At 42.0% G+C, this 19,798-nt stretch overlaps 1 protein-coding gene across 3 annotated transcripts in view; it reads left to right on the forward strand.

Moving 5' to 3' along the window:
* Positions 1–19,798, forward strand: part of CDK17 (cyclin dependent kinase 17) — a 497,468-nt gene that overhangs the window by 449,230 nt on the left and 28,440 nt on the right. For all 3 annotated transcript variants that reach the window (XM_085653837.1, XM_085653835.1, XM_085653836.1), the window contains 3 exons: positions 5,584–5,681; positions 10,536–10,641; positions 16,280–16,322. In XM_085653837.1, coding sequence (XP_085509963.1) covers positions 5,584–5,681; positions 10,536–10,641; positions 16,280–16,322 — 247 coding nt within the window. The remainder of the gene's footprint in view (positions 1–5,583; positions 5,682–10,535; positions 10,642–16,279; positions 16,323–19,798) is intronic.

The raw sequence follows: 19,798 nt of genomic DNA on the forward strand, positions 1-19,798 counted from the left end.
GCCTATAACTAGGATTCAGAGCCTTTAACAACCGGTATACCGCTTGGCAGTGAGCTATAGGCCTATACTGAGATTATTTGTTGTTGGCTGGTGAGCGGAACATCATTAAATCTTTCCCCGAGAGGGAAATCACTTTTGTGGTGTCGGCATGAGTAACTCCGCCCTCTGCCCCACGCTGTGGCAGTTCCTTTCATAAATCCAACTGTATTCACCTAAGTGTCACATGTGCAGGAGTTACCATCTAGCCTTCAAAACATGGGTATTCTCAACTATGTAACCAGCTGGTGTGAGGTAATTGGGTGCAATTATGAGTTGATTGCCTGCACATAGAGATTTCTGAGATACATTACAAAAAGCATGTGCTTTGATCAATTGTCCTACATAAAGAATTGAAAATGCTCTCCAGCAGTCTTTCCTTTCACTGGGATCTTGGGCAGAGTTGAACCACAAGATGTTAACACATATTTAGCAAGAGGGGATTGTGCACATAAACATACTTAATTTTATCGGGTTCGTGTCTGCATCTGGTAAAACTCAGAGTCTGGCGTGGCGGTAGCCGGTAATTCCCCGTTGTTAAGTTATACGTGGGTAGAACTTCACATTGGGAAAATGCAGCCGCCTTTGGAAATGCACATTTTGTAAAAAAAAAAAAAAAATTCTACAATGGTGCAATGTTCTCTTCTGCGAATCCCCTTCCCTTACACTCTCACGACGTTTTGGGGTGTTCTGTTCATCTTTCCACCCTAGTAAGGAGTTGCTCCTGGAGAAAATCTCCAGTTATTTACATGGTGGCAAGGCAGTGCTTAATTTGAGCCGGATATTGCAATTGGGGACCACGTGCATTCATATTTGGGGACTGGCAGTTATTTTTCCCCATCAGACTTGGGCTAAGGACAAGAGAGAGAAAAACAAAACAGAGGGGAACAAGGAGAAAGAGACCGATGGAAAAACAGTAACAGAGAAAGAAAGCAGAGATGAAAAAGAACCTGCAAGAGTGAGCTAAAGGGACACGCAGTGTCTAATGGGGTATGAAAGAGGCATGGGTTGTAATCAAGGCTACACAGCCTTGGTATTCATCAGTCCAACCTCCAACGGGACTTTGGAGCCTGGCACTTAATCTTTTACAAATTAAGCGCCGTTGCACGAGATTGGAGAGACGTTTGTGAATGCCATTGTGGTTTTCAACAATCTCTGAACTTTTAAGAAAGAAATATAATATGAGAAATACGTAGCAATATTAGGACATAAATGCATTAAAAAGGGTAATGGCGAAAGTTTTCAAAGTTCAAATGTAAACATTGTAGACAAAAAGTTAGCAACATATTTTCAGAGTGAAGCCTCAAAGAGTTCTGCACCTGTTTTCCTGTTATTCATTCCAAAGGTTAGTTTTCTTTGCAGTTTCCATCACTATGTAAATCTGCTAGTATTTTATTTTTGAGTGACTGTATTTTTTTATGGAATGGGTAGTAGTGTGTTTCATGCTTGCCTTCCATTATAAGGGTTTTCATTTATAGTCAGTCTATGCCTTTGTTTGCTAATTGCCTCTTCAAGGTACTTCTTCTTAGATTGAAGTCTGACAGACAGCACAACTGGTTGCGAAAGACTTATGGGGGGCATGCTAATAGCTGACCTGGAAAGTAACTCCGCCCATTGCTTTCCATTAGCTATTTGTTTTGTCACACTTATTTTCTTATTTTCTATTGAGTGATTTTGTGTGTTTTAGTCTTTGTTCCACCTGGGGAGCTAGCCTGTTTCCCACCTCTCTAAATGGCTTCTTCTATTCTTCCACAAGTGTCTGCTTTTCAGAAAATGTGTCTTTCTTTTTCTCAAAGCACTCCATGAGATTTGTTCCCCTGTTCTGTGTGTTTTCCCGCTTCTTATTCACATTTCTTTACATACCATTATAATAGTTGAACTTTGAATACCTTTTTCCTTCAAGCCTCTCTCAGTGCGTTCACCATTTTATACAGATTAACTCTTCCACTTGCACTCCTGTGCACTGTCAGTTTTGAACCATTTCATCTAGGGCCTTTCCTATACTTAAATGTGAACATTTCATTTCTTATGATTAACATCATCATAGTTTTAAAAAAGTAGCCACACTCTTCTTAAGCATTCCATGATAGTGGGTGTGTTTTTATGAGTCAGTGTGTGTCAGCCCGCTTTGATCAGCACGTTCTTTTCATACCATTATAAAAATATTACTCTCTACCAGCCACTCATACATACATTTTCCCTTTTATACAGCTTCACCCTTTGAGCCGCTCTCCTTCATGCTTTAACTCCACCCATTGCTCTCTCTTGTTCGTTCATTTCTACTCCCCACGCATTGCTCTGTCTCCATTTGCGCTTCCCTCCTTGCGCCCTCTATGCTGCTTTCCCACCTGCATCCTATGCACCCCTGCGTCGCTAATACCTACCGTCCATGTTGATTCCCCCTAGTACTCCTTTTGAATCTCTACCCACCGGGATTCTGCCGTCAGTGTTGCTTCCCCCACCTGTGTTCTTCACTGGCTCGCTTTCTTCCCCAATGCACTCATGTTACTATTTTTAAAAAAAATTTACTTATCCAACTCGAATCGGTAAGCAAAACGAAAAAGAAATCTTGTATTATTCTGTAGGCACGTTTGCTTAGTTTGATCCTATATCAGTATTTTCTAGATTATAACCACTTGTTAAAGAAAGATAAATTAGGCAAACAAATGTTAGTTTCTTCAATTATTTGGTGGCTGACGCACATTGTGCTGCAAGTAAGTTTCCTTAAACAGCTGCGACTTGCATTAACATGTTAATGCAGGAGAGGCCACTATTAAAGCTCGTTCTGAATGTGACCTAAAAAAAAGTCTGATTTAGTGATGATTTCATTATTTATGCGCTTCTTCTGATATGTTTTTCTCTTCTATTTTTAAAATAATGTTTTCCCTTGTTTGGGGGGGGGGGGGGAGAATGTATTTATTTGCATTTTCTCAATCGCATTACAAGACCACAACAAATATACAAAACACTGTGTTTCAATTTTCTTTACAGATATACCTAAATCATACAATATTTGCACTAAATAATCAACAACGGAAATTGTCTATCAACGAAATCCCTCATCTCTCCATCCCACTCCCCAAGTATGACATCAATTCCCCAAACTACTGTGCGTCTGTGAGTGTCAAACCATAATAGGCTAGCCATGGCTTCCATATTTTCCAAAATTTCTTCGGGCACCCCCTCGCTTTGTATGTTGTTTTCTCTCCCAGCATATACATGTCCATCCCCTTCCGCCATTCCTCCAGTGTCGGATTAATCATCGCTCCCCAAGCCTTTGCCATGTCTCTTTTGGCTACAGCCAGACCCAGCTGAAGGAACGTCAGTTTTACTTTGGGGAGGTCAATCTCCGTGGGAATACCCAACAGAATGAAATGGGGTTTGGGGGTATTGGTGCATTCAGTATAAGTTCTAGTTTGCCCCAATATAACTGTGCATGTGCACATCCCCATACAGTGTGGAAGAAGGTCCCCTCCATAGTTTTACATTTCAGACAGTTGGGGGACTCCGCTCTACCCATCTTATACAATCGTGCTCTATCATAGTACATTCTGTGTAAATACTTAAATTGAATCAACCGCAGCCTAGATCTAATGGCTACCTCCCTGGGGTGCATCAGGGCCATTTCCCAGTACAGATCTTCTAAGTCCCCCAGATCCGCCTCCCAGTATAGTCTCATTTTTAGCAGTGGGTTGGGTGTGTTGTTCATGATTGTCCTGTAGGTCCTTGACACTGCTTTCCCTCCTATGTCGCCCATCAAGAGTCTCCCTTCTAATGGAGCGTTTCTGGGAGGCCTTCCATATAAATATGTTGCGCTCGCCAGGCATGTCTCAGTTGCAGATACTTAAAGTGTTGTGTCAGGTTCATATCATATTCTAGCTGGAGGTGCGGGAACGTCACCAACTCTTTACGATATATACAATATCCTTGAGCTGGGAGACACCCACCAGATCCCACATCTGAAAACCTTTCCATTTGAGAAATTCCTTAAGTCGTGTTCTCACCCAAAGCGGGGTTTCCTTAGTCACCCGGTCTTCCCACTTCGTGCGCCTCTCCGCCTTTTTCCATGCCATTATCGCTATTTGTGTGGCCGGTAGCAATTTTGCAACACCCTTCCCTCCGTAAAGGTAGTGTGTGTATGGCCTGTGCAGGAACTGTGTGTGTTCAAGCGCATATGCTGGATGGTCCCTCTCCCCAAAGGCCCATTCATTAATTACTATCAAGTGAGCCGCCCAATAATAAGCCCGTAGATCCGGCAGGGAAATACCACCGCTGTACTGATTACATTGCAGCTTCCCAGTGCCACCCTGGGGGGCTTCCCTCCCCAAAGAAATTTCCTTAGAATGTCGTCAATTTTACTGAACACCTCTTCTGGAATCGGATGATAGGTATTTTGCATGATGTATAAAAACTTAGGGAGGGTTACCATTTTGAAGAGCGCAGCTCTTCCGAGCAGTGTTAGAGGTAAGGAGGCCCATCGGTCCGCGTCTGAACGGAATTCCCCCAATACTCTATACAAATTTTGTTCCAGCGCCAGTTGTCTGTCTAGCGTAATGTGGATACCTAAGTATTTTATCCCCGTTGTTGTAATCTGTAGTTGGCTGGGATAAATTCTGTGTTCGACCTCGTGACCTACCGGGTATACACTTGACTTAATTCTGTACCCCGCATACCTGCCATAGTCATCGTAGCTCTCTATAATATTGGGAAACGTTGTTACAGGGCGTGTGACATACAGCAGTATGTCGTCGGCATACTGCGTAATGCGTTCATCCAGGTCATCCTTATCATTGATCCGAAAACTGCTTATGTGTGGGTGCGCACGTGTGACGCATGCCAGGGGTTCCAGGACTACTGCGAATAAGAGAGGGGACAGGGGGCAACCCTGTCTAGTACCCCGTTCGATCGCGAATTTCCGGGACGTCACCCCATTAACTCTGACCCTGGCTAACGGTCTTTCATACAGAAGAGCTATCCATCTTCTGAACTCGGGACCAAATCCCAGTCTCTCTAGTACTGCCATAAGAAACGGCCAGAGGACCGTGTCGAATGCATCTAGTGCATTGATACTATGAGGTGGAGGTCAGTCCTATGTTGCACTAACTCCAACCAGTTGGAGATCCGTCTAAGATTGAGTCTCGTCGACCTGCGAGGCATAAAACCCGACTGGTCCCTATGAATAAGTTCTGTTACGGCCGTTGTCAGTCTGTTGGCCAGAATTCCGGCCAAGATCTTCGTCTTCATAATTATGAGGGAAATGGGCCTATACGAACCACATTTCTGTACGGGTCGCCCCTCCTTGGGTATCACCACAATAGTGGCAGTCCTCAAATCTTCTGGAAGTGCACCCTTTTCTCGCACTTCGAGATACATCTGCAGGAGATGCGCGCTAAAAAGTGCCCTGTGCTGCTTAATTTCGCTTTCTTTTTGGTATTTTCTGAAGGTACTTTGCAGCCAAATAAATATAGTTAAATAATGCTAATTTGCATAAAGAGTTGTGAAAATGTTTTACTGATTGTTTTCTCTCTTTCCCCTTCGTTTATCAAGGGGTGTGGGGTGTATATTTTTTGAAATGGCATCTGGAAGACCTCTGTTTCCTGGTTCAACGGTAGAAGATGAACTGCACTTGATTTTCAGACTTTTAGGTAAATATCATTATTAATACTTTTTCTCTGGAATCGTCAGTAGTATCGACATTAATTGTGTTTTTACCCCCACAGCATGATAAACATTTGTGTCCTGAAGGCTGAAATTGACTAGAAACTAGCAATGTGCGATGGAAAAATATTACAAACTACATGTTTTTACACAATAGTTTAAAGTTATACAAATTGAGATAGGTATCATTCTGGATAGTTGAAAAAACCAATAGCCCCGGACGATCCTGGAAATTTATCGATAGGAAACTAGGAGCCCAAAACAAACCTACCCTTTAAAGTAGGCGTAGCAGCACCACGAAATTCCCAGTGCACTTCTGTGTGGTGCTACTGGTAGATTTTGTGCCCAGTTATTGTCCCATTTATTGTTCCTTCCTTCGCGTTACTGATGTTCGAGTTTCTCCTCCATTTACGAGCTGTATTAACTGGAATATTGTGAGCTTTACTATAAGAGTGTCGAGGGGGGGCCACGCTCAAATTTGCCACCTTAACATCGAGCCAAACAATGCCCTAAGAAGAATTCTACTAATCCAAACCAACTAATTGTTCCTGTGAGGTATGTTTTCTTTCCAACAGGTACTTGGACCCAACCTTAAAATATTCTTGTCCAATGACTTCTGGTTAAGGATTGTATTATTGGCAGACATTCCAGTCACCACAAGATCAGGAATGGTGTACAATATCTCTGGTGTGTAAACCTATGCTACATATCATAGTATAAACTAGGAGATAGATTAAACAGACAATTCCCTAGTGCACAAACATATGTAAGACTGGATATGTTTTCTGTATGCCATACACTGTTCACATATTTAGATACTGTGGAACACAGGGTAATGATAATTTCTGACCATGCGCCAGTACTGATGTCTCTTGGGTGGGAACTGGCGACTCAAATCAGAGACCTTTTCATCGCACCATAATGATACTTTGAGAGAAACCGTCAATTAAAGAATACCTCCTCTTTAACGATAATGAGGACTGTAACCTAAGCACTGTTTGGGACTCACTGAAGGCAGTGAATGGAGGAGTATATATAGCAGAAACACCTAGACTGCACAGCATCAGAGTAATTGCAGAGAAGGGCCTCCAGGAGCTGGATCTTGAGCACAAATGAAACCACTTACAAAAAAACGTGGTGAAATTTGTTGACAATTAGGGGTCACGTCCAACTCATAAAACTTATTAAAGCAGAATATTCCCTGGAAAAAAATAAGCAGGAGTACAAGACAGGAGGTATCAAAGGGGGCTACTTACAGCAGCAAGGTAAAGGGGCAGGCAGGTACAATTTTATGTGGGGGCCAACGTAGGCAGGAGAATAAAAAAGCTCAGGGCTTTCCAGCAATATTGCCAGCAGTTATATTAGAAAAGGGTATTGGAACAAGCTGATATGGCAGACTAAATAGCCAAAGCAGACCTATACAGGCCTCATCTGCAGAGAGGGAAAATATAGATTTCCCCAATATCCCAGACAAAGTTATTAAAGCTATCAAAACCCTACATCCACATAAAGGTCATGTGCCCAATGTTTTCCTCCCAGCTTGTGCAAGACTTTTTGGTCAGACCAGCTCGGTATCTTAACAAAACTTTACAGTGATGAGCGTGGAATCATCGCTCCCTCCATGGTGGACTTCATTTATACTCAAGTGAAACCCATAGAACTGTGGCTCATATTGTCCTATTACTCTTCTAAACATTGATGTGAAGATCTCGATGAATGAAAATACCAGCCGCTATCTTGAGTGACTTAATGTTCAAATTAGTACATCCCAGTCAGTCAGGCTTTATACAAAAGGGACAGATGAAAGAAAATATCAAGACGGGAGCACACCTAATTGCCCTGTGCGACAAGCAGGTTTGGAATGAGATACTACTAACTCTAGATGCTTTGAAGGCCTTTTTCAGGGTGGACTGGGACTTTCCCAGAGTGACCCTGAGAAAGCTTCGGAGGTTTTGGCCCATGATTCATTGACCTGGCACTGGTAAGATATGTGTCACCGGTGGCCCACTCTGTGTTAGTTGGAGATACTCCCTTAAGGGCTTGATAATGAAGGGGATTCAACAGGAATGCTGTTGACCCGCCCCACCTCCAGCTCCACCACTATCCCTCCATAAAGTTCGCTCTATACTTGGAGGCCTTGGCACAAAACATCCTCGCAAAGAGAGGGATCACAGGAGTAAATTTAGGAATTTATGTGATTATACTCTCCTTCTTTGCGGATGACATCCTGATCTCACTGTTGGGCCCAGTGACCTCCTTGACATCTCTATTATGAGACCAAACAGGCTGTCTTGACTAGATGGAGCTAGGCCATGATTCCACACATGCAAAACTTGTATGGTAGGGTATGGTTCACCTGTGTTAAGTATAAGAGTTCATAGTCCTTTTGGGGAGCTTAGACAGCCTTCTCATCCATATGTTGCACATTATTGGATCAGCTCTCATTAGACATTTGAGAAATTAGATGCCAAAGGAACCTGAGAGCTCTGAAATCATAGAGGCGGAGCCTGCCACATAATGAAGCAGCAGAGGGGCAACAGACCACCTCTGAGATGCTCTGCTCCAATATACAGTGAGTAATCAGAGAGACTTCCAAAGAGTAAGAGGGGTAGGTATGGCCCTATAACCTGTTTGTTGTTACTCTGCAAATATATATATATATATATTACCTACTGGCGGTCGCCAGTAGGTAGTTATAGTTAGGACCACGTTTCCATAGGAAATCCGCAACATTCTATTTTGAATAACTTTGGTGCCGGTCGACGAATCCTCGCGAATTTTTCAAAATAGGTGGGGCGCTACGCTCCGCTCCTACCCTGAAAGTCTCGGGGGGATTCGTCAAGCGGGGGCTGAGATAAAAGGGGGGTCCCAAAACGCGTTTTTCCCATGCATTTTTCCATAGGACCTTTAGACAGGGCTACAGCCCGAACGGCTGAACAGAATTACTAGAAATTTGGCAGAGAGGTAGTCCTCAGGTCAAGGAAGTGCCTTTTGTAGGTTTGGTGTAAATCTGTTCAGTAGATTCTGAGAAAATAGCCTTTAAATCAATATATATATCTGAGCCAGCTTACGGTGCGCTTACGGTACGCTTACCGTACGCGTACGGTGGCGTGCGCGAGCGCGATTCTGATTGGCTCTTAGATCTTAGTATACATTCGAATCGGCCGAAACCAGGAAGCGGCGGCCGCCATTTTCTCTCTCGCACTGAGAGTGATGTTTAAAATATAAAGCACAAAAACATGTAAAGGGGCTGTTTAGACAGCTCCCACACACATAGCAATGTTGAGGGAGTCCCCAAAGATCCCCCAAGGCCAAAAACGGAATTTTTATTTTTTCGCTAATTTCGCCGATTACGCGTACGGTAAAAAATTTAAAAAAAAAAAAAATTAACCACACTGTCCCCACCCCGTGTGCAATTGGTGCCCGAACGGCACCAATTGCGCATGGCTTATTAAATTTGAGTTAAACTAAAATATTTAAAAAAAAAATAATAAAAAAAAAAATTATCCACACTCTCTCCACCCCGTGTGCAAATGGTGCCCGAAGGGCACCATTTGTGCATGGCTTATAACATATACGAAAAATTAAAATATTACCTTTCAAAACGAAGTGCATCATATGTCCTCCATGTGCGCACGGTGCGCGAAGCGCATCGTGCGTACATGGCCCATCTAGCGTAACGTGGGCACGCGGTGCGCGTAGCGCACCGCGTGCCCACCGTGCGTGCACGGCACAAACTGCGTAAAGTGGGCGCGCGGTGCGCGAAGCGCACCGCGTGCTCACTGTGCGCGCACGGTGCGCGAAGCGCACCGTGCGCGCACGGAACGAACTGCGTTAAGTGGGCGCGCACGCCACGAATGGCGTAAAGTAACTTAGCATTTAAAAAAACGTACAAATTCACTGAAAAAACCATAGGTTTCACACACGTTATAGTTAGGAATTAGCATTTAAAAAACCTTGCAAATTCACTGAAAAAACCATAGGTTTCACACATGTTATAGTTAGCGGAAATTTTACTGATAAAAAACCAATGAAATTCCCCCGTTATAGTTAGTGCAGGCAACTATAACTCACGCGACCGCAATCTTTTGCTGATGACATATGTGTCTTTATGAAAAAAAAATATTTGTAATATATCTATAGCTAAAAATGTATGGAAGAAGACATGGGCAAATAAGTGTCTAAATACAGTATTAGCATCAGCAGAGGATTGCGGTCGCGTGAGTTATAGTTGCCTGCACTAACTATAACGGGGGAATTTCATTGGTTTTTTATCAGTAAAATTTCCGCTAACTATAACATGTGTGAAACCTATGGTTTTTTCAGTGAATTTGCAAGGTTTTTTAAATGCTAATTCCTAACTATAACGTGTGTGAAACCTATGGTTTTTTCAGTGAATATATATATATATATATATATATATATATAATATATATAGGAACAAAATTCCCAGGTTATTGGAGATAATTCAGTATACTCTTAAAGTAATCTACCATGCCGACCCTAATGCTGAAACAAGAAAGAGATTTCACGGACTATGCACTTATTCTATGAAATGTCACTTTTAACTTGCAAAGTGAAATTGTAAAATTTGTGAGATCAGAGTGTCGTTCTAGTAATAGTTAATAATTAATATGAAATCAATTATATATCCAAATAAGATTAGTCACAAAATGATAAGATGAACAGCAATGATAGTAATATTTTGTAGTCAGGAGTAGTTTTGTGAACTTTATAAAATTAGTTTTTCCGTCTTCAAAACATTCGTCGAATATGCTGTGTTTTTGTGCAGTTTCTCCAACTTCAGGTTATTTTTATTCATGTTTGTTTAATTGTTTCAGGAACTCCATCTGAAGAAACCTGGACGGGAATTACTTCAAATGATGAATTTAAAAACTACAATTTTCCGAAATATAAGCCGCAGCCACTTGTCAATCATGCACCAAGGTAATGTGAAGAACTACATAAATGTGTTTTGTTTATTGTGGTTACAGTGTTTGTCTGTGCCTTTATGCATGTGTTTGTGTTCCGCTTTTAATGTTTATTAGTTTCAAATATATATTATAAAAGTGAGGTGATTCCCTTCTGTACCAGATAATTTTTAAATAGCTGCAGTATAATTTTATATTATTCTGGTTTATACCAATCAGATTATATAATTAATCACAAATAATACAAATATATAATCTCCTTCCAATTCAAATACATGCTTTACACGAATATATAGTAATTCCACTACTTATAAGACCTTAGTCCATTCACTCGGTGAGGAGGCTTCAATATCACACCCAGCCTCCTGTAGATATCATTTAACAGATCTCTCCTTCAAAATTTGAAAAGTGATTCTGTAACATTGGGACAACACAAGTATAAGATTTACCATTCCCTTGGAAACTTTCCTCACAGCCCATCAACTTTTTAGGTCTCGCCTAGCGAATGCAGCGCAGCTGCTTTGCTTGGCGAGACTCTATTGTTGCCGCTTTCTGTGCCGAAGGGAGACAGGGGATGGCATGCGCGGACAGGAGATGTGCACGCGTATGGACATGAGATGTGCACTCCGTACGCGTGCTCATCTCCTGTCCCCGGAGGCTGGCGTTATACAGCGCGCGTATCGCGCGTGTGTTATACATCTGCCAAAGAGGAAATAAGATAAATGTCTTAAAAAAAGAAAGAAATTAAACGCAGAAGAAACCAGCGAGGCTGTATCTACAAATAAGGCTACAGAAGACCTCTACGCTGTTAACAAGCTGCCGGTGACCCCTGACCTCGTTGTCTTTCTTGTTGATGTATTTCTGCCTCTAAAATACTTCTTAAGTCAGGCTCAGTCAATAAAAACCCGGTGCTCACGCTTATTCTGAAGCCGATGTGTTTTAATTGAGTGCAGTTTTCTGGATTGCTTTATTTGTTCATTCTCTAGACCCCCCTTTTGTGGCTGCACCGTGACCGGTTCGAGGGACTCCTTGGACAGTGGCGTGGTTCGTCATGCTAAGCGTGTGCATCGCATTGTCAACGTGTTACAATCATGCCTGTGATAGAAAACAACGCAAGAGGCAGTAATGTCTGGAGGGATAGAGAGCAAGACAGTGTGTCTGTGTGTCAGAGAGCGCGCAAAACCGCGTTCCACATTAACAAACCTCTGTAGCGCTGTCCGCCTAATGACCTGCGGTGGAAGATGTCGGATATGGCTGAATGCACAGACATGCTTCAACGGGTACCCTGTGAGGTGTAGTCGTGAAATTAAACTTCTGCTTAGTGAAAAATCAGACAGAGGTCCCCGGTTTATTGCTTCTGCGTTCACGGTAAACATGTAACAAACATTTGCAATGCACTAGGTTTCGCATTACTGTAAGTTTGAGCTATTGGCGTTGCAAATAATAATGCAATTCCAATAACTCAAACTTTCAGTAATGCGAGACCTATTGCATTGCAAATGCTTGTTACACTTTTTGTGAATTGTGTAGACAGACCCATTATTCTTGGGTGTAAGGGGGAGTGCGCTGTGTCGGCGGAGCCTGCCGGTGAAAATTGGACCTTTGTGCAATATATATAAATTTGTTACTTAACATAAAACTTAAATACAAATGTCCTCATGCTCGAGGAATTTGACTTCTCCACAAAACGCAATAACCCCTTGCACATTGACGCAGACCTCCCTATGTCAGTCATGGTATCTCTGAGCAGAAAAAAAGCTGGACTCGCTTTGTAAATATATATGATCCTATGCGTACATAACTTTTATTCCAAGTATAGTCTAAGTAGCAACTCCCTATCTGTCAGACAATAATCTTGCTTGAAAAAGGAGATTTGCACATCCTCTGGATGACACTGTTGAGATTTCTGGCGGTTAATTTATTTAAGAGTTTTATATAGTTCTCATGCCCTCTACGCTATGTCGGTTCTTTACAGTTAAGGAAGGGATAAAAGAGAAGATTTAGTGGGATTTAAGGCTGTTAAGTTACACAACGTACGGAACAGAAGGAAAAATGAAATAATGATTTCAAAATCGAACCTAGACTCTCTTATTGCAGGAGCTGCCGGAGTAGGTCGCTCTGTGTGTACCAGTTCTGGAAAGGCAAACATATTCTTGTCAGCAGGCTGCCCCTAAGTATGGCAATCAGTGGGATTCGGCACTAGGTTCATAGAGGGCCAAGCACTTGTCTTGGAATATATGTTACAGGCGAGAGGCTTCCTCCTTCTGGCCGTTCAGGTTAATCATTGCTGGAGAAAAAAAAAACTCTCTGCAAAACCGCCTCACAGAAATAATAGTACTTTTTTGTTTTCAATTGCATACTTCAGTGTTGTTTAAAACAGTAGTTCAGTATGAGTTTATCCGTCAGATTAATAGTCCCCTGTGCTATTTGAACGTTGATTGCATAAAAACTATTAGATATTCAGAATTGTTGGAGTGTAAGTCTCAAGGCATATCAAACCACTGTCGGTATTTCATCAGGAGAGTTCACAATTTTATAATCAATGCTGCAAAATAAACAATTGAAAACAGAGTAAAGTAAGATGCTATAAAGCTTGACTTATTTCCAAAACTCTGCATATGAGTTGTTTCAGAAACCCACTTACCTCATCTATAGGTGTTTGCACACTGAGAAGCACCTCTGCATACTTTGGCATGCTCTGCTTCAAGACTCCATTAACTCTTAATCTCCTTAACGTGATGTCATGGTGCTTGTCAATGTCATGTTGATAGTGTGAAATCTGTTCTGCTTCTATCACTGTCTCCTTAAATGAAAAAACAACTCAAATCCTTTCAATTATTGTCAGAAACTTCTGACCAGACAGTCCCTCTGCCACAGGGTCATAGTGGTGGCTTAACCGCTCATTTTGTGTTAGTGTGCCCATCACTACATTTCCGTTCCTGGGATCGTCATTGGAGGCATAGTGGTAGTCCTTGACAGGGAAATCAAAACAATGACTCCAATTGGCTGGGAGAAACTATCTTATGCATCAGGCATATTGTCTTTTTGTATCTTGAAAACATAAACCTTTGTCAAGCAGGTGCAAAAAACATGGTGCCAACTCAGAGTTCAGTGTAGCTGCTGCACCATCCGCTCTTCTGAAGGGGCAGCGGTCCCTGCATGCCTAGCAAGGATCTCTACATTTGGGAGGCAGTGCTCCACCAGTAAACAGAGGCTGTAACCTGGTAAGCAGAGAGACGGTCCGCCAGGGTCTAGATGACCCATTGAGTCGTAAACTCTTCTTTCTGGGTTCTGAGTTCTCCATCATGACCACCAGGAAGTATGTGCCAAAGCTGTATATGCAGGCCTATCGTTTCCCCATACGTTGTCACTCAATGACCGTAGCTGCCTCTACTCAAAGCTTTATATCCGTCTCCATTGCTTCTTTGTGTCCCTGTTTAGCTTGACAGCACAATTACCAGTGCTTAAAAATATACAAAGTGTGCAAGTGGTTCTGCCCAGACAGTTCTCTCATCTCATGCTATTGGCTTTTTGGTGTATTATTCCTCCTCCTTTGGATTGTTTGCATTTCAGTGCATGAAGGACTATTTTAAATCTAAATTTAAAGTATACCGAATCATATTTGCATTGTATAAAGGAAACCATTCATCTATTTCTTGTTTTTCACTGCACCAAACAGTGTTTTAATCGGGACTGAAAATGCAAGCCAACCTATTATCTCTATATATGCTTCTTCTAAAGAGTGGTGAAGCTGGTTAATCACTCACAACTCCTGGTGCACAATTCCTGCTAACGGTAGTGTTTCTTCAAGTAGGCACCCATATGCTTCATCTGTCTACTCACACCACAGCGCTGGGCATCTCCCGCAGTTTTCTCTGTTCAGTGCAGCACAGCTGCCAACGTATTAGGTATTGTGGGGACATGGCATGTCTCTTCATGTTTCTCTTAACTGGCAGCATTCAGTAGCTCATGGGTTTTTATAAAGTGTTTTGATTTTGTGGCTTGTGTCTGGAACACAAGTCAGGGGGTACTCAGAATTTTGATTATCCAAAAAGCTTTAGAACTCTGGTTTTGTTTACCTGATCACTCATTTTTTTTCACAGAAGGGGGTAGTTTAAACACAATGGCCTATCTGGCAGATAGATTCTTCTCGTGCTTCAGTACTTGCGTCACCAGAACTAAGCAAAAACTGAAGTTCAGACACAGCAAACATTCCAGCGACTAAACGCTCATTGTTCTCTATCTTACATCTCCATATCATTCTTGGGACTGAATTTTCCTTTACTTTCTTCAGCATCCATAGCATCAACTATGGATCCTGATGTAGGTTTCAGTGTACCTGTGACTATAGACTCGTGCGTACCCAGCCAGAGCTGAAATTCACCAGATATCATCTGCATCCACTACTCCACAATAGGTTGAATCTACAACATGTTCTCAAGTCACTTGTCATATGTTTAAAGCGTTCCTTGTATGGCTGAACGAGTGCCACTGCGTCTTTGGGCCTAAGCATCCTCCCTTACATTACTGACCAACTATGGCCATCCTCCTGGTCTTACCATGTACAGAACGTAAATCGTTTACACCAGGCTGTTCGTTTCACCCTGAAGTGTGCAGAGAATGAACGTCTATTACAACACAACAGTTTGAATTAACAGCAAACTCTCAAACTACTGACACAAGTTAAACTATTCCTGTCTAAAACTGTGTGACAATACTGCACCAGCTGCACAGGTCCAGGGCACCCTTAGGTTACAGGCCTGCTGGAGTGTTTTGTGTGTCCACTTTTTCCTCAATACTCTGCTTGTTGCCCACATAAGACACTGCACATTGCCTGTGTGCCCAGCTTTGTTCTTTACTACCTTTACTTACTCCCCCAGACTAAACGTCCATGAAAACAAGCTGACACCCAATGTAGGTACCTGAACTGGTCAACACAATGTCTTACAGCATAGTTTATGGAAAGACTAGCCTTGGGGCACACTGATTGGGACCATGTGGAGGCCTATATAAGACTTCTCTCAAGTTACTCCTCCAGACACACGCTCAAGCATAGTTTCAATATGCACGATTGGGAGCAACACTCAAAACCACATATGACACCTAACTCCTTTCTCACATGGCACCTCGGATACACACAAACATTACCGTTTTCCAACCGTCTGTGTATTCTCAAGTTTGAAACATAGAAGACAAGGGTGAGTGCCGTGAGCTAGACGAGTGACAATGAGGTGATATTCAACTATCAAATAACCGGTGCAATTTGTCGTCACTGAAAACGTCCTACCACAGGTCAAAGATAAGGACTGTGGTGCTAACTGATGACAAATCCCAAGCATACAGATGAAGAAAAAACCTAAACACAAAAAGGTCTGTTAATGTCAATTCACAATTCTAATGGAATTGGATTAAAAGGAATATGGATCAGATTATAATAGCCAACACCTTAAAAGACTGATAATTGCCCCAGGGAGGCATTATACAAGCGGTACTGTGCGAAAAGTAAGGCGATGTTACCTCATTTCATCCAACATGCTAATGATCAAGACTAATGGTGTTGGCAAAGACAGAAAGAGCGATAATGTTTAATGTTCACCTCTATACCCATGATGTTCAATTGTCGCTAAATATTCATCCTTTGTCTTGTTTTATAGGTTGGACTCCGAAGGAATTGAATTGCTGACTAGGTTTCTTCAAGTGAGTCTTCACTTCCTATTATTACTGATAAATGTTCTTCATTGTGACTTTAAAATCCCCAAAAATAAAACAGAGGGCTGTAATGCAGAATGTTTTTAATAGCCTCAGAATTATTTTCATCATTTGCTATGAATTAATATGTATTAATTTATGTCATGCTGGGGAATCTGCACAGCCATGTGTATAAATGGCTGCCATATTACATTATCCAATATTTGGTCACTGAAGGTCACAAAAAGGAATATGTTTGCATGATTTGCTTCTAATTCTGAATCATAATTATTAAATGACGATTTCCGCAATAAAGCTTGATACCAGAAATCAGTAGAAAGCATATTACCTCTGCAAGTTAAAACTAAGGACCTACGCGTTGACATGTTTTTGCAGTTACAAATCCTGTGATTTGCAAAACAGCAGGGTGTGAGACCACAAACTGACATTTTACAATGTACTAAACCTTTTTTTTACAATTTGTAAGGCCCTTTCCAAATCACAAAATGAATTTACAAACAGATTCTGAATCGCCCTTAGGAAGAGGCAGATTTCAATAATATGTTTGAAGGGATTGTGACCGCATTTGTAGTCGAAAATCATTGCTAAGCTATTGACTCCTCAAAGGAGGTGATAACATTCACAAAGGGGAAGCTAACCATGCCGGGCGTCTACCCCTTTGGAAATTGTGTGAGGCAACCTACTGGGCAGCCTCCATGATGTGCTCCCTAATAGGAAACATTTTTTTTAAGTAGCAGTGGCTCATTTAAAACTCAATAGACAGGTCATTCTGTGACCTTGGAAATCAAGGTGTTGTGACATGGCTATTAGTGCATAGGTTGCATTGCTAAATTACAGGCAGATTTCGCAACGATGCTGCACAATTTGCGACCACTATTTGTGTGACCTGTCAATTCACATATTTCCCTACACAGCATTATCAAAAATAATAATTTTTACATATTTTTTTGTTTGGTTTTATCATGTTTCATTGTTTTTCAGTTATGACCTTCTAAAAGCAGAGCTTGGACTCAAATGTCTTTTACATAGCTAGATGTGATTTATACTTTAATATTCCAAGTATTTGCACTGTTTACTTCCTGCTTTGCCACTTCAATTAGATTATAGTTTCTCAGAGGAAGCATATAAGGGGAAGACTATGATTTTTGGAAGTGGAGAAATTTTGTGTAAGATCACGTTTTGGTTTTATTTTACGCTGACATTTTTTTGTCTGCTAGATAACATGCAATGCATAATAAGGCATGTGAGGGGCAGAAAATCAGTATTATTACATGCTTATACTGCATGGTACCTCATAACTCCTCATCCCACTCTATTCTTTAAACCATGCTATAAAATTGACCTTTATCATAACTAGTGATTGTTCTCACTCCTTGCTTTCTAATGATAGAACCTCTCATTACCCTTCATATGCCTCCTCTCTCTGAGTGTAGCCCACTCCAAGTTGTATGCCTGTCTGCAAATGAACCACCCCTCACTTCATAGACCACAACCTCTCCTCCTATGAAATACTATTCCTGCAACATAAAAATAACTAATCTCCTCTATCCAATGGTAGATTTGTAAAAAAAAAAAAATGAGTTCCATGCTCTCCTCAGTAGGCAGCATGCACCTGCCCATTTCTCCTGTTAGCGCTGCCTAAAACAGAACCAACTACTAACTATAAAAGTGGGGAGAGGATGTGGCTAATGGCTACAGCTGACGACTTCAGAGCTGGGGAATCAGTCTCGGCATCCCAACATCCTGTGAATCTGGGCAAATCACGTAATCTTCCCATGCCTACCATAATGAATATGTCCTTAATGAAAAGAGCCCTGACAAATGAAAATATTGCTGACACGACATGTCAGTATATAGCGTTGTGTGTTAACTTAAAAATTACTATGCGCTTTAAACATTACACTTGTGAAAATAAGGCACATGGTAGAGCAAAAAAGGGCTGTGGAAAGAAACGATGGGCCAACTCACTCTGAGACGGTCATTAATTAGTGTGCTGATAGCTTCTGTCACCTTATGTTGACTTGATGAAACCTGCGTAGAGTTCAGAGCAGGGTTCACTTGCTTAATTTATTTTGGTGGTAGTGCAGTATGGGAAGAAGATTTTTGAGGAGTCACAACTTCTGTAGGAAACCCAATTTGAGAAGGGGACAGTTAGGAGCGTAATTGAAGCCACGAGACAACTAAGCCCAGAGCAGCAAGATGTGCACAGGAAACCAGGGAAGGGCTTGGTTGATGCTAAGCTGCCAGCGTCCAGCAAGCTAGGATTTGCCACAAGGTTGAGGCTGGCCTAGACAGAGCAGACAGGAAAAGTGGACAGCTCAGTATAGGAAGTCATCCATGGAAATTTAAGGTGGGAAAAGTACAAAAGGGAAGGAGCTCCAAACCCTTGTCCCTGAGAATTAAAATGTCTCGCTTCTGCTGCCCAAAAGACAATCAGCGACCACCACAGAGTGGCACTCTGTGAACCTCATTTTGGCCATATAGATTGATTCAGTGACCCAGACTTCAGAGGACAGTGATCTGGAATTGCTACACCACAGGGTAAGAAAGACCTTACAAAACCAGGCCTGCCCCCTGTTTCAAACCGGCCCCGCTCCCGCCCTTTCAGCCTGCCGGCTCAGGGGACTGCACATGGTACCCGGTAGCGAGATTGCTCTGAGTCAGTCGTCACTCACGTAACCATAACATACCAAGTACCAACCACCACCACGATCAAGAAAAAGCAGTGTTACTTCCTGGGTCACGTCACATTAAGGTTACTGCCTTTATTATAAGAGGCCTGCTGCTGTACACATCACACACTGCACGACACGCTGCTTCAAATAATAGGGCCGGTCAGATGGGACTGCCAGTGCCTGTGCGTTGTATGTGTGTACCTCATGATGGTTAAGTCAGGCCGGCTACATGGAGTTTTAAAAAGGTTACGGCACACGCTGCCTCGGTTGCCGCAGCCCCACAGGACAAAATCCAGCCCAGCCAGTGGCCCACACACCGGCAACACTGACTGAAGGGGCACAGATTTATTATTGGCTCTAAGCTCTTCACCGGGCACTCGGAGAGACAGAGACAGAGGGAGTGACTGCGATTGTGAATACATATTATTGTGTGACACAGACACACATTGGGTAGTCGTGGTTGATGTTAGTTGGCACTCAGTTCTCTAGACCCGGCCCTGATAAATAAGTGCCGGTGCTAAGCACCAGAAACCACCAGCACAAATTAAGCACTGCTCTATCCTATCTATTTATCTCACCAATTGTGTGCATGAACTCACACTAAGGATTTCACTTACCTCATATTAATGTAATCTACAAGAAAGAACCTGGAGTAAGTTAATGGAATGTTTTTGTTGTGAATACAATGCTAATAAAAATAACCAATAACCACTGTTTTAACCAGATTGCCAAATATTGACAGTGGTTAGAGCAGAGGGTGACAGATCCCAATCAGTATCATTTATTTAA

This window comes from Triturus cristatus, chromosome 4_1 (genome assembly GCF_964204655.1).
Source record: "Triturus cristatus chromosome 4_1, aTriCri1.1, whole genome shotgun sequence".
NCBI lineage: Eukaryota > Metazoa > Chordata > Amphibia > Caudata > Salamandridae > Triturus > Triturus cristatus.